Source organism: Podarcis tiliguerta (genome assembly GCF_965153285.1).
Source record: "Podarcis tiliguerta genome assembly, chromosome: 8".
In the NCBI taxonomy this organism is placed as follows: Eukaryota; Metazoa; Chordata; class Lepidosauria; order Squamata; family Lacertidae; genus Podarcis; species Podarcis tiliguerta.
In genome coordinates, this window is record NC_139541.1 from 27,527,655 (window position 1) to 27,539,810 (window position 12,156).

General features: G+C 42.1%; 1 protein-coding gene across 1 annotated transcript in view; it reads left to right on the plus strand.

The window, feature by feature from the left end:
* The window catches only part of CEP89 (centrosomal protein 89), a 51,754-nt gene extending 40,138 nt beyond the window's left edge, over positions 1-11,616 (plus strand). Inside the window, exons 17-18 of the mRNA XM_083453454.1 lie at positions 7-176; positions 6,862-11,616. Of these exons, the coding sequence (XP_083309580.1) occupies positions 7-176; positions 6,862-7,102 (411 nt within the window). The 3' untranslated portion in view covers positions 7,103-11,616. The remainder of the gene's footprint in view (positions 1-6; positions 177-6,861) is intronic.
* Positions 11,617-12,156: the final 540 nt, after the last annotated feature.

Sequence of the window (12,156 nt, forward strand, 5' to 3'; positions counted from 1 at the left end):
TCACAGGTGTATAAAAAGACGGCTGCCGGAAAGCTCGGAGACATCAGCCTGAAAGCATCGGAGCAAGAGAAGGAATTTGCCGGGAAGGCTGCTCAGTACCAGCGTGAGATGAGGCACCTCCAGCGGCTGCTGCAAGAGAAGCAGGAAACCCTGGACGAAGCGCTGCAGCAGAAAAGGTAAGTCAGTCAAAGCCTTAAACAAACCCATTAGCCCCGACTGGTAAAGGAGCAGATGCTCTGCCTAAGAGCCCCCTCTGGCGTGCTGTGGCTGAATTCACTTCCCTGCCTAGCTGCTGTGTTGAAAATCTCCTCCTCTCAACTGACTCTGTCAGCTCCCCCATCCCCCTCTCCCTCCTTCTCCCTCTCTAAGCCCCCGACCTACAAATCCTTGAAAGAAATCGTTGCCTGCTAGTTCCGACAGCCAGCCTTAAAAATCCTCCTGGCAGCTGTACTGCCTTTTGCTGAAGGAAAGCAAACATGCAGAAGCTATTGACTTGAATTGAGCTTTCAGTAATTCTCTCCAAAGTGAATCACTGGTCACATGCTCATTGATTTAATAACGTCTTCCAGTGAGGACTGATGAAGTCCCAGGCTGACATTTTTCTGACAGACAGGAAATGAGGGCAGTCAGTTAAGAGCACTTGGCAAAATGAATATTTCGTGGATCTGGAGGTTTCTAATCACAAAAAAGGGAATTAACAGTTAAATAGGTTTTGGCTGGAAGATGATTCTCCACGTCGAGAGAACCTATAAGGAGTCCTGCTTCTTACTTCTCGTGTTAGCGATGGGAAGGCTTCAGGGATGGTTCCTAGTACCAGCACTGAAACAACACAGGAGACAGATAATCAGGCAGTTATTTTGCAGATCATCTCAGCCATTGCGAGATAAAATAATCCAGCCTGGAACTCAAGCTGTATGCCATCTGTGTCAGTTATCAACTCCCAGTAGAGGATAAGTAGCGTGGTCAGATAACTTCTGAATTTTTCGGCAAAGTGTGTATGTGTTCTCTGTGCATAGTCCCCGTGCTGCAGTGACTGGTGTATCAATTCACACGCGACATATCTTAGGGCACCTCCAGATTGCAGAAAGCTTGGGCGGAGGTTATACAATGCCCTCTCTTTATTGAGCATTCATCCTGATTTGTTTCTTCAGAGGACATAGGACTTCCCATCAATTGATTGTTAACTATCACTTTCCTTGCTGTTAAAAAGTCTTCTTTTTTTAAGTGGGTTTGTTGTGCAGCTAAATTTGCCATTGTGCAATTGAGTTCTTTCTGCAAAAGCCTGCTGCTGAACAGGGCTGGGTCTGGTGTAACCTTACAGCAGCTTCTTGTGCACAGGATTGCTTCCATAGGCAGGATATCCATACGGTATCCCCCAACAAGCTGTCTGTTTAGAAAGGGTGCAAGGAAAACTTCCTCTTGGGAATAACTTCCAGGCGGACTGTGCTTCTTCTTGTTGCTTTAAAAAACATTTCCTTTTAATAATGACCTAAGCCACTTTAGGAGTCCCTTTGAAGGCTGAAAGGTAGCATATAAATGATTGAATAAATGTGTTTTGTAAGCACCAGCTTAGCATCAAACAATGCTACGGAACCAGATACTCTAACCTGGGACTGCTTGCATATCTGGAGAACTAAAGATGTGGTAAATACAGCCAGGTTTCCCCGTGGTTCAGGTGTGTGGAAGGGAAGGTCCTGCTGCCACCATGTTCCAAGCCATAGTTTTGATCTAACATAAACATTCTATTATGCATATAGCCTGTGTTGCTTCATACAGCTTGACAATATGTATGTATCTAGGAGGGGAGAACACCTGTCCACCAATGTGAGAGGCAGTGTGGTATAGCAGTTAGAGTGTTGGACCTGGGAGGATTCAAATCCCCCACTTGGTCATGAAGCCTTGTGGGCCAGTCCTTGCCTCTCAGCCTCCCATTGTTGTTATGAGGATAAATGGAAGGAGGGGGAAATTTTGTATACCACCTTGAGTTCCTTGGACTAAAGGTGGGGTATAATTGTAAATAATAAATACGTTAATAAAATAATCCTCAATTTTATTTCTAGTCCTGGTATTCCCCAATATGTCACCCCCTTAGAGCAGTGTTAGACATGTCAACCCCTTAGAACCATTTCTCTTCTCTTACCTGTCACACCCACCCACCCCTCACGCTTCCCACCTCAAACAGCAAAGGCTATTAATATACTAGTCCAAGCTTTATGAAGCACTGCCATCACAATGGGTTGTATCCAGCATTCGTTCTGCTCAGAGGAGACACATTGAAATGAATGGACATGACTCACTTGAGTCCCTTTACTTCAGTGGGGCTGCTTTTAGTCAGTTAGATACAACTCCATAAAGCTAAAATAATTGCCCCCACTTTGATTTAGCAGTCCACTGCGGCAGAGGAAAATGCAGTTGTGGGAAGTAGTTCTAAACAGCAGCACTTTGTCCCTTGTTATTGTCAGCAACAGCAGCAGAGTGTTTTGCAGTTGGTTGCCAAGTCTTAGAATCATTGAATCGTATAATTGTAGAGTTGGAAGAGACCCCGAGGGCCATCTAGTCCAACCCCCTGCAATGCAGGTATCTCAGCTAAATCATACTTGACAGGTGGCCATCCAACCTCTGCTTAAAAACCTCCAAGGAAGGAGAGTCCACCCCCCGAGGGAGTCTGTTGAACAGCTCTTACTGTCAGAAAGTTTTTATTGACATTCTGGAAGATGAGCAGTGCTTGTAGCTGGTGAAAGGCAAATGCAGCTTTTGCCTTGCCCTCAAAGAGATGCTTTCCTGCTGGGATGTCTCTCTTATTCTAGGTCAGTTTTAACAAACATCTGGATTGGATGGGACAGATGTATAGCTGGGTTAATCATTCTGGCCAATGACCATGGGACGTCAGCTTAGCTATGCAGACAAGCAATGTTACAGTTCAGGAAGCTAAAATGCTTCGCATATGTTTTCCCTACGCTTCCTGAATGCTGGGCTCCTTTAGTTTAGCCAGATTCCTTCCATTCTGGTTGCATTCTGCTTTCAGTTCTCTCAAAATCCGGAAGCGCTTTAAGGAGTAAATATAATTTTGTCTTGTAGTGCAGCCAGTCCCTGAACAAAGCTGTCATTTGAAAGGTTGTTCTGGATCTCTCTCCTCCTCCTCCTCCTCCTCCTCCTCCTCCTCCCACTCTACCCCCCACCCCGGTCAGAAGAAAAGCAGACCAAGGACTTAGGGGTGGGCTTCTTGTCACTAATCTTCTGTAGCTTGGCAACCAGAATCGGCAGTGCTGGGCAAATAATGTCCTGATGCAGATTCATTTCCACCAGCGCCGCTCAAGGAGAAAATTTGTGGCCTGCAAAATTGTTCCCAGTAGATAGAAATTTCACTGACACATTTAATCTCAGCGCTATACCCAACTGAAAGTAATAGGCTGTGTGAATGGCATGTTTATTTTATTAAAACCCTTAAAGTGGTGTTCGTAAGATTTTGCCTCGACAACTGATGAAGCCAACCATCCAGTTTTCAATATGAATCACCCACTTTGCAGAGGGAGTCTTGCAGTATTTCCTTTCTTTTATACCTAATACCAGGACTTCTTTGGGAAACAATGGCAGGTGAAATCATGGAGCACAAAAGCCTCGAGAGGCTGAACTTAGAATCATTGAATGGTAGAGTTGGAAGGGACTCCCAAGGGTCATCTAGATTTGCAGGTCAGAGGTTGACACTGAAAGGTGGGTTCCCAAAAAGCTGAAAGATAGTGAGCTTTAGCAGGAACCCTTGAAATGCTCAGGAGGCAGTGTTTACTTTTGGATGTTGAGGATATTATTTTTTGCTTTATAGCAACTCTCCAGAATATCACTTGTACAAGCAGACTCAAGAATCCCTAAGGCACACGACTGTGGCTTTTCTATTCCAAAGAGCACGTGGGGAGGGGGAGAGGATATTTTGTTTGAAGAATTGGCTCCTAATCCACTTCCAGAAGAATTGGCTCCTAATCCACTTCCAAGCTTGATGGGAAATATTGGTTATACTATTTGAGACCTTTGAGGGGAAACCTTTTCTCTGTGTCCCACCCAGCTTCTTGGCAGGTGGGTCACTGTTACTTAATAGGAAGGGCAGGCAAGGCAGCAGGGAGTTAGGTGTGAGGCAAATATACTGGGGGAGAGAACCTGGTATTCCTGCCAGTGCATTTGCACTGCGTTCCCCCCGCCCCTTGTCCTTTCCCCCTCCTGGGTGGGTGTTCCCCAGTGTGCAACCCCGGAATTCCTTATACCAAAAGGTGTGGATGTCTCCTCCTTTGATGGCATGTCAACACTCCAGGACATTGGTGTAGGACACTTAATTTTTGCTTTCTTTTGAGATTCATATTTTTATGCTGTTCTGATTTCATTAGATACTTTAAAAATAATAATCATAATTTTATAATCATAATTTTATTATTTATACCCCGCCTATCTGGCTGGGTTTCCCCAGCCACTCTGGGTGGCCTACAGCATATATAAAAACATAGTAAAATATTTGTATTACTGTCTGTGTGTGTGTGTGTGTGTGTGTATGTATATTTATATAAAACATTTGATAAAAAGAAAAGTGTTGTTAGATGCCTTGGAGGTTCCCCTGGTAGAACAGAAATTGAGGAATACAAATATCTTACTAAATAAAATAAATGTGTTCTAACCTATAGCCCAACAAAATTAACATTCATTATTTATTTCAAAAAATGTATATGCCACTTGATTGTAGAAAGAACCTCAAGGTGGTTTGGATCAGGATTACAGTAATACATAGCTCTGTGCCGTGAAGCTCTTGATGGTGTATTTGGTTTCTGACATATAGAACTTCAGCAGGACATGGAGCAAATGCAACCGTGGTGCAGCTTGTGTAGACCTTTTTTTGCCAAGAAAACTTAAAAATCTGTGCCCAGAATAAATTGTATACTTAATTTGCATAACTTACTTTTCTGCCATCTTCCTCCCTTTATCATGATGTCAAAAACCACAAGGTAGTGACAGGCTGAAATGGGTCCCTCTTGCCCTCTTAGGACATTCCTTGGCCAAGAGGTTGAACCAGGACAAGCGAATGCAAGATTTACAAGCTGGGAAAGGACATAAGCAGATTTCTGACTGCTTTGCGGGAAAGTTTCTTGAATGATTTATGGAGCAGAGACAGATTTGAAGACCAAAAGAGCATTGAACATGTTTTCTCTTTAACCATAAGATGATCCACTAAAAATTAGATCTGATAAAATCACAGGAAGTGCAGGTGCCAGCAGGAAGGGAGATGGCACCAAATCACTTAACAGGTTCTGGAACCTGCCCTGATTGATCAAGGAATATACTTTGAAGTAGAGTGGCTTTTTGAGATACAAATAAAGGCTGTCATTCGTGCCTCATTTGTTGACATGACCATCTTTAAGCTGACTGGCCATGATGGCACCAGAACAGAGAGGTGTCTACTAAGCTCTGCAGCAAAAAAACTACCTCTTCGAGGTTTCATGGGCTGTATCTCTGCTATATTCAGTTATGGGAGCAGCATATAGGCATATGTTATTATTGTGATTCAGATTTTCTGTTGCTGAGGATTTTTGTTGTTCTTGCAAAGGACATTATTGCAATACTCCAGAGACCAGACCAACCCCTAAAAATTGCCACATGCTGAGCTCCTTCTGATGGGATTCCTGTCAAAAGAAATGCAATGTGACCTAGAAAACCTTCACAGGAAACAGGATTGTTTTGACCGGTTGCTTTTGACCTGATATCTCACCCTTCAGCCACATTCACAACTTCGGTTACGTATTTCACAGGGGGAAAAATTCAGTACAAAGTGTGAAACACAATGAAATTTGCAGAAATATGCTATGAGGTACCACTGCGGATACCAGTTATTTTCACTTGGAAAACGGTCCTAAATTCCTCTGAGTTTAACAGGTTAAAAATAAAGCTGTGAATGTCCAGCAGTAGGATGAGAAAATATTAAGGGTAAGAGGAGAAATTCAAGGCAGCGGCTGAGAAAATGTGTCATAAATAAAAGGGCAAATCCCATGCTAGGTATTGTTAGGAAAGGGATTGAAAATGCAGCCACTGGTGTCATAATGCTTTTACATACAAATTATACAGGTGATATACCACAATCTCCATTGGAAAACCCCCCAGTGCATTTAGGAACACATCCAGTTCTATCCATCCACGAGGGTGGGCCATCTGAATAGCCCCAGCACTCTTACAGGGGGCACTGCCATCCTCAAACTGAGCTTAACCTTATCTAAACATGACTCCATCTCAGTATTTTGTAGCAAAGAGGCTTTTCATCAGCAATATAAAGCAGCTATGAAATAGTTCAGACATCTGGAGCAGCCTTATATCGAGCCAGACCATTGTCCACTCTGACTGGCCACAGGTGTCCAAGATTTTCGGCAGGGGACTTTCCCAACACAACATTGTTGAGACATTGGGACAGTAGTGGAAAGGACAATGCGGTGTGAAAATGGCTGAAACTGAAAAGATCCTCTGTCCCAATCCACTGTGTGTGACTCAGGCAGCCAGATCTACTTACAACAGCCTTAGAGGAGAATTTGTAGTCCTGTTTTGAACCATGACATCACCAATAAGGGACCCAGGATATTAGGGTTATTTTTTGTGATGCTTTCAGAACTAGACACCCATAAAAACTGGTTAAACAAGTACATTTGATTGAATAATATGCCAGAGATCCTCTGATTACTCTTTCTGTTCTGTGCACATGGTGTTCTCTAGACAACATTCCAGGTACAAAAATAAATTTAATTGTTCTTTCTGTACTGGCTGGGTAGTTCACCTTAAAAATACTCTCAAAAAAGGCAAAGCATCTGAAACTTGCAAATCCATTTTCATTTTTCTTCCTAGGGAAGTGGAAAGTGAACTTGAAATAATTTGGGAATCAACCACCAAAGAAAACAGGAGGATGAAGGAACTCTTGCATAAATCTCTAGAGAAGAGGAACACACAGAGTCCTGTCAAAGCTTATGAATCAGATTTAGCTGACATTTCTCAGAAAGACCTGCTGGCTGGGTACGGTTTTAGCTACTGTGATGTGGAGCTTCTCTTGCCTGCGAAAACTCAGAGTCAACTGGAACCTGCATGTTAAGAACACAGACACTCCTTCCTTTTTCAGAGGAGAATAGGTCTGAAAGAAACAAACATGAAGACCAAAGCAGTTTAATCAGAATACAGTTGGCATTGTATTCAAGTTGCTCTTTCAAAAGAAGCTGATATTCCCTTTGGTACTATTTGGGGATTTTAGAAATCACCATGGCAGGGATTTGCATTGTACCATAGAAATGTGGCCGGTAGAGTCTTCAAAATCCAAATGTTTCTAGCTCTTAACAGTTGCAAAAATTAAAAAAGTACCAAACACATTTTGACACTTTCTGCTAGATACTAAAAGTGCTTGCAGATGGGAGTTCGTGGTGGAATTGGTACTGCTCGTGCATTTAAGTTTTTTAAAGCACCCACATTATGATGTCATTAGGCAGAGACAGAAGCATGATTTTTAAAAGAATTATGGGGGGCAGAGTTTCTTAAGTTGGTGATGGCTAGGTGAATCGTACCCTCTTCCCTGTACATGCAACAATATCATGCCTCCTAACAGGATGATCATACACAAAAAGTGTGGTATCCTTTGCCACGTGGAAAGTCAGTGCAATTTCATGTGTACCTCACAGCGGAAGATCAAATGACTGAGTCATCTAAGGAGAGAGGTGTTCATCTGGAAACACCCTAAGAAAAGAAAATGTGTTCCCGTGGGGCTCCTAATTATGAGGATGGGGCAGATATTCCTATAGCTTAAATGTTATCTGCTATCTCTATTGGAACGTTGGGGACTTTTTCTCCCAGGCTCCAATACTATGAACCTTGCCTTGGAAATAAGCCTCACTGAGTACAGATTGGCATGCTTCCAAGTGAACATACTTAGTATTGCATTGCCAGTGATGTTAACAGTTAAAAGGAAATGGGAGGGATAAGTCCTCTGTGGGAGATGTGCTAAGTAGCAAGAACATCACTGTTCTTGTGTTGCCTCCATTGATCTCTCTAGTCTGTTTGCACTTGCAGCAGCAAGACAACTGCCTCCCCCCACCAGAAATTACAGCGCACTATAATTCACCAAATGCAAGCAGCCCAATGTATCTCATTTCCACCACTTTCTTCCCAGTTTGTGACTGAATAATAATAATAATTAAAAAGCTCTCTATATCCTGAAAAAGCCATGCAGTTGAAATAAAAGAATGCAAATTCTTTTTAAAATTTGCGTTGTTTTATATTCACAGAATTTGCGTTTTTAAATACTGGTCACACTGCTATAAGCTGCAATGTTTGGGTTTTTTTAAATAGAAACTTGAAATCAGCCTTTTTGCCAATAAGCCATCTAGCTATTCAAACCAAAGTAAACCATAATGCAGCCCAAGCTGTTTGCACTAAATTTGGAATTGGGAGCCATTATTGCCGGCCTGGGCCTGATTTAGCCAAGCTTATATAAAGGTAGGGACAAAAGGAAAAGAGAGTGACTCACCCATTTTAACACCTAATCCTTTTATCAAAGAGCTTAACCGAATTTCTAGTAGTGTGAGGCCGTCTCTCAGTGCAGCTGGAGACAAAGTGGGAGACTTGGCTTGCGATGTCTTTTTTCTTTTCTATATGAAATTTTCTTTTGAAATAAAAAGCTAAACACCACACAACCAATAATTAGGAGAAAAGAATTAACAAGAATATTCTCACAATGAAACTCTCTAAGGGTCCTTAATACAGGGATGGGGAACCTGTATGTTGTTGGAGTCCCAACTCCCTCACTGAGACCATTGATTCTGTCGGCTGGGGCTGATGGGAGTCCATCAACATCTGGAGGGCCACAAGTTGCCCATCCCGACCTTAGCATATCTTGGAAGAGCTTGTGAGACAGTTATAGTAAACGCAACCTTGATGAAAGAATCACTGTTGAGGTTTTGAATGTGCAACTTGCAATGCCTGATACGTCAGAGAAATTATGTGCATCAGTAGTTGTGGTCAGAAGCTTGAAGGGCTTCAATAAAGGAAAGACAAACTTGGGACCAGTACATCATTTTAAAAATTGGAATTCTTTGCTTGCTGAGTGGGTTCATACATATCAATTTTCTCCCAGATTTTATCAATCCACTACTGTTTAGGAGATTGTTTAGAGATTTTCGGTTACATGGTATATTGCTTATAATCAAGCAGACAGTTTTTCCGGGTCATGTGGCCAGCATGACTAAGCCACTTCTGGCGCAACAGAACACTGACACCAGAGCAGTTCATGGAAACACCGTTTACCTTCCCACCGGAGCAGTACCTATTAATCTACTTGCACTTTTTGGCGTGCTTTCAAACTGCTAGGTTGGTAGGAGCTGGACCCGAACTGCGGACCTTTTGATCGGCAAGCCCAAGCAAGGCTCAGTGGTTTAGACCACAGTGCCACCCGCAGCCCTAACGGTTTATGTAGCAGAACATAAAGTACTGACTAATCCTACTAGATGTACTCAACATTATTGGTCGCTTGGGTAGTTGGTAAGGTAACAAACCCATCCAAGAAGAGGAAAAGGAATGAAAAGGAATGAGACAGTCTGGAGATTCCTAACTCTACCTTTAGGTCTTAGAAGACAATAATTGATGCTGCCAAACTCCAAAGAGTGCAGGAAGGTCCGGCCAGGTGTTTTGCCCTGACAAATGATCAATTTCATATGCAACCATCCTCCTTAAGACTGAGAGGTTGGTGAACATTATCATTTCAATAAATTAAACTAGATTTTGCATATTTAGAAGCCTTTTTATGGGAATGTCATTTCATCCAATTAGTCTAAAGCATTTGTCCTTCATTCTTACAAAAACAGGCCACTACACAACCAACATAGAACTCAGAGTTTGGCTTTTATGTATACATTTGAATGGTTTTATATGAAAGGTCCCGAACTATGATATCCTAAAACAGCAGTATTATCTGGAGAGTTATCCTAGAACCAGGAAGAGCGATTTTTTTTAAAAAAAAATTATCTTGCTAATTGCCTAGTCCTAGTTATATTTTAGTTGGTTCTAATAAAAGCTCTTGAAACTGCAGGTGCTTTTGGATCTGGCCCCCCGCCCCCAGACAGACAGCACAACCTTCAATTTCTGAAGTTACAGCTTTCCCCCCAAAATCTTATACAGTGGTACCTCGGGTTACAGACGCTTCAGGTTACAGACGTTTCAGGTTACATACTCCACTAACCCAGAAATAGTACCTCGGGTTAAGAACTTTGCTTCAGGATGAGAACAGAAATTGCGTAGCAGCGGCGCTGAGGCAGTGGGAGGCCCCATTAGCTAAAGTGGTACCTCAGGTTAAGAACAGTTTCAGGTTAAGAATGGATCTACAGAACAAATTAAGTTCTTAACCTGAGGTACCACTGTATTTCCCTTTTGGATAATTGTCACCCCTAAAGCATTTTTAAATCAGCACTCAGTATGATGTATGATCCAATGGCATTGGCTGTGGTCTTACACTGGTCAAATGGGACGGAGCGCCATTTCCCAAGAGTTTAGTTGGATTCTTGGGCTTTTAGCCTGGTCATTCTCACAAGCATCTTGGAGCTTGCTGCCGTCTTTGAGAACTCAGTCCCTATTTTCCAACAGACCATAAACAGATGTTTAACTGTGCCTTACACATACAAGCTGCAAGTGCAAGTGACAAATTCTGACCTAACTTGGTCATGTAAATTTTCAGTGGGACTATTTAACTTAGTTAAATACCATCCCTATAAATGGTATACATCCATTGGTGCTTGTGTTCACGTTCTGTCTCATGCTGGTTCAGGTACCTGCTTCCTCTTTTCTGCACACCATAGTTTGCCCTTATATCTGGCTTGTGTGTTCCCTTCTAATCATGTTTTATATGGAGCGCCTTGTAAGAGAGAGTGTTAACACTAAATCATTAGCCCACATGCCAGGACCTCATCTGGTTAACTCCTTGCTGCAGAAAGTTGTGAAACCAGGGCACCATTTTCAGAACATCTTCATATCGCTTGTGGATACTGCCTTAACATCTGTCACACAAAAATAGATAGTTCGCAGCATTGACAGCACAATCCTATGCATGGCTACTCAGAAATAAGCCCTGTTGATTTCAATTGGACTTAACTCTGACATGAGTGTGTTTAAGATGAACCCCAAATGGCCTTAAGCTCTTCCCACACATGTGCCAATGTGTAGTAACCAAATAAATAATGCTGTGGGTTCTTGTTTCATTTAGGTCTTTGACAATGGCTGCACATTTTGTATATTAGGGTAAAATAGAGACTTGGTAATATTGAGTGGGAGAGACATGTTACTGTACATACAAGTGTGCATTTCAGGCCATAGAAATTTATGCACTTGAATCATAGCAAGATGCCAAAATGGATAAATGGTTTGGCTTTCTGCCTTTAAACTTGCAGCCCCCCTTTCTCCTAACCACTTTTTAATTCTTTTTTATATGTCAACATTTGGATAAATGTTCAATTTTATAAGTACTGTATTACCTTGGCTGTGTACTATCAAGGCCTTTGCTTGTTTGTCAAATATGTACCCCCCTCCCAGCATTAAATTTGTAGCAATAAAGCATTGTTTTATTTTAAAGGATGGGAAGTTGCATAGCTGTCATTGTCAGGCCGTGTCCTCAGAGAGAACAATGAATATTAAAGGCATGTAATACAGAGTGGTGAGCCTGCTAGTCCTTCAGTTGTACTGAAATCAATACAAATGTATGAAAAAGCCCCAGTAGATTTGCAGTGCTGTATGCGCTTAAACTACTGATTTGTTCAAGTGGTTAATTGGACTTTAAAGAGCAAAGAAAATCTCAGAGTCACTGACACCACTTGAGATTAAAGATGAATCATGATAAAGAGCAACTGCCAACATCTTCACTACAGCTCAAGATGTAAAACAAAGTTAATTATGCAAGTGGAATTAATGATTAGAGAGGCTATTTCTGCTGGGAAGCCCCTGCAGCTTATGAAGAAAAGTAACCTTGCTCCTTTTCTCTCCACTTGATAGCTTTAAAAAAGTCAATTTTCCATTAAGGCTGCGTCTGCCACAGATTTAATGAGCTACACATCACACACACAGAGATGAGACACCGTCTAAGCCAGGCATTCTCGTCCTGTGAGACTGGAGCAGTCA